Source organism: Eschscholzia californica, unplaced genomic scaffold (genome assembly GCF_041429995.1).
Source record: "Eschscholzia californica isolate CP2 unplaced genomic scaffold, dmEscCali1.0.p SCAF_1, whole genome shotgun sequence".
Classification (NCBI taxonomy): domain Eukaryota; kingdom Viridiplantae; phylum Streptophyta; class Magnoliopsida; order Ranunculales; family Papaveraceae; genus Eschscholzia; species Eschscholzia californica.
In genome coordinates, this window is record NW_028238198.1 from 47,226,556 (window position 1) to 47,230,141 (window position 3,586).

A 3,586-nucleotide genomic window follows, 5' to 3' on the forward strand; every position below is an offset into this window, starting at 1 on the left:
TCTTCTCTGGAAAACAAATTATCGTCAATTGAGTTTTACTCTATTGACTAATATATCAAGTTCCAAAACTTGATGAGTTGTGGAATCCTTTTGGTTACAGGCCAAAATATAGAGTTGATTTTCGCCTCTGCGCAGGTCTTTTATCTCTTCAGTAAGATTTTAATCTTCTGAGTTTGTAAGAAAAACTTTTGACCTTAAGGGTTTGTGAACAACAATTTGGAATACGCTCAACTCCTTAGATATTCATGATCTGAGCAACTCTCAACCACTTGAGAGTTCTCCTACGAATCACATTCGTTTTTCTGCGCGTGCGGTAGGTAACTAGAGTTATTTTACCTTTTAGTGTGGTAAACTGTTCTTAACAGTTTTGTTGCTCTTGGTCGAACTTATTCGGCCTCTACGTTTCTCATGACTTTTCTCATTACTCATTCTTGTAATATTTAGACTAATTAATTGAAGAATACCATCACGACCAACAAACACTTTGTTCTCTGATCAGTTGTGGAAACCCCTAAATTTCTTCTAAAGAAATTACGCCAAACTTAGCTAATTTTGTGCCTTTCAAGTCGTAGCTATCAAACGGATTTGGTACTATTTGGGAAGTTGTGTCTTGACATAGTGTTGTTGGAGGACAGCGTTTGATTCGTGTTCTTCAATTTAATCCCTTATGGACGCTCCAATGCGGATAGGTTAGAAGTGTAGTAACGATCAACCTTTGTTTTTTTACTCAAGACTTTCTTTCTTGTCAATTGATTCTTTTCTTTGAAAGGAAACGTTTTCCTTTCTCTAAGCGTATTTGATTATATTGGACATTTTTCCAACATTCTAAGAATGTGTCTGTTTTATGAGTCACATGTATGACATTTTTCCAACATTTTTCCAACATTCTCATCTTAGATCATCCGATTCGTTGATGTGTCTCTTTTACACTCATAATCAAATTTAGAATCTTTTCGTATAAGTTGTTAATTTAGCACTTTTATGACATCTCAATATAGAAATAAACTTCTATATTGACTCCCCATAATACTTAGTACAGAGATGATGTTCAACTAGAAAAACAAATTTAATATAGACTAGTGCCTAAAGAAGACTTCGATCCCTTTCAGTATCCTTAGCAAGCTTGGCTTCTGCTCTTCTTGGATCTTTTCTCTTTTAGCCAAATACTCAGTTCCCAATCGCTCATGTTCATTCATAATGTTGAGAGCATTAGGTAACATATACCGAAATGGCATAGTATTTGTTAAATTAACAGTCATTGCTTATACCTGAAACAGTAAGAACCTTTCCGTTCATCTTGTCCTCCAGGAACTTAGGGCAATCTCTCTTCCAGTGGCCTTTTCCATCACAATAGAAACACCTGGGTTCGAAAGGTATAAGCTTGACCATAGCTTTGGCAACTTGTTTATCTTTTCCTTTGGGCGTTATTTTCTTCTTCTTCCGTTTTATCCCTTTGTCCTTTTGAACTATTAGAGCCTCGTTCTTTGGTTCTACTATACTGTTTTCAGCTGCTATAAGCATTACATGAAGTTCCTCTAAGGACTTATTCCATCCATCCTTTTCATGGATCGTCTTAAATAGACTGAAACCATCGTGGAGGGAATGAAGGATCGTATCAGCGGACAACTTTTGGCATAATGGATTACCTGGCTTATCTAGTCTAGCAATCAGTTGAATCATTTGCTCAACATGAAGCCCTACTGTGTTCTGGTGGTTATATACCTTCCCAGTCTCGGCTTCTTTTGGAACAATTCCTCAAGTTCCGGATTCATGAGACGGGCATCCATATTGTTGAACTGTTCTCGAAAAACATGATCAATGGGTGTTTCTATCATGCACGTTACTACATAGCTGCCTTCCGATTATCCTCTTCATGTTCTTTCTCCTTAGAAATTGAAGTGGCATCCAATTTTAGAATTGGAGTGTCTACAGATTTCAGCTCGCCTTCCAATTTGAGAAGAATTTCTCGATTCCTTCCTCCATGGATGGATTTTCTCAATACCTCTTTGAGGGCTTAAGTCGAACTTGTTCTCTTTCGTCATCTTAAAACTATATAAAAGAATTTTAAAGTTTTAAACTCGTTATCGTTTTTGAAAAATTCAGTTTTGCCACATTATTCAATACAAAACCGTCTCTGATTGAATAACATGATTCCAAGATCCCATTCCTACGACGTTAAGCGGACTAGGGCCCTGCCCTTAACCCCTTTGTCTTGGGTGAGTGAACTACTTCACTGATCATACTCTTATGACTCTTGGTTAAGAGACTGCATTAATGAATGCCTAATCTATCCTTTTGCCTCGGGTATCCAAAACTCTTTTGATGATCTCATTGAGAAAAACCATTTAGACCCGTAGACCTCTGCCATAAGTCTACCCGTATTGTCCCAAGATAAAGGAGGTACCCTGCGGAGGAAGACCCACCTTCCTTGATCGAGGGCTCAAAGGGTGTCTTAATTTGGATAGGCGTTTTCTCAAATTACTTTTAGGGACTTTACGTTTTCATCTAATATGTGTTACCGTGAACTATTTAGCCTAACTAACATCCACGACATAAAACGTAAATATATAACTAAATGCGCGCGAGAAAATAAATCAAGCACATGTGGATCCTCGTATGGCCCCCAGTCCTAAAAGATCTAATCTTCTTTAGGATTCTTCTTGTTTCGCCTTTTAGTTCGCATGGATTGGCATCCTCGAACCTCAATTGAATTATGCCACTCGCCTTTGGATCATATCCTTGAGCTTCTTCAATGGACTAATAGACCCTAAACTCTAAATACAAGAATCGAACGATACACAGATCGTATACACTTGAAATTAAAATTGATACAAATTACACCTATCCGTGCTTAAAACAAGAAAGAAAAAACAACTTTCTATGGTCATACTAGTTCCCGCATTCACATCACATGCAATCTTATAATATTCAAGGATAACAATTATCTATGCATGATTATTCTGGAGATACTTTTGTCGACATCTCTATGTCACATTACGGACCTTAAGTCTATATTCGAAGAATTTGACTAAAGGTGCGTTCCGGTTTCATCTTTTATGATTTCCAAAATCAAGTTTTAAGAAAAAAAAAACTCTGTTTGGGCCTTTGGAGCGTCCGAGTCAATTTCGGAAAAATTAGTTTGACTTTTAATGATTTCGAAAATCAATTTTAAGAAAAACCCTTTTCGGGCCTTCGGGTGGCCCGAAATAATTTCGGTAAAGTTTGGGTGGAACCGGGAGAAAATTTGGACTTTTGTCAAAAAACTCCTACTCGAATCATGACCCAAAAAATTTCGGCCCGTAATCCTAGGTCAATCTCGGAGTGGCTCAAAACATCCCTTGGTCAAGGCACAAGACCATAAGGTCAAGGCCCAATAAGTTAGTCCGGGCCAAAGAAGCCTAGGTCGTGCATAGGTTCGACCCAAGCACGGTTCGGCTCAAGGCCGAAAGCTTGGGACGTGTCTAGCACAGTCTGGCCGAGACTAGATGTGTCTAGACATAGGCAAGACGCATGTGACTCTTGGCCTGAGCATATGATGCGTCCTGACACTTGGCCAGGACGCCAGACTTTGGCCCAGACGCGTCCT

The 3,586-nt window shown here is 38.6% G+C and overlaps 1 protein-coding gene across 1 annotated transcript; it reads right to left on the reverse strand.

Annotated features, from left to right (window-relative positions):
• Nucleotides 1-1,248: 1,248 nt before the first annotated feature.
• Nucleotides 1,249-1,680, reverse strand: LOC147567222 (uncharacterized). Its single transcript, XM_086657379.1, has one exon. It carries the CDS (start codon nt 1,678-1,680, stop codon nt 1,249-1,251), a length of 432 nt encoding a protein of 143 aa, XP_086513505.1.
• Between the last annotated feature and the right edge of the window lie 1,906 nt (nt 1,681-3,586).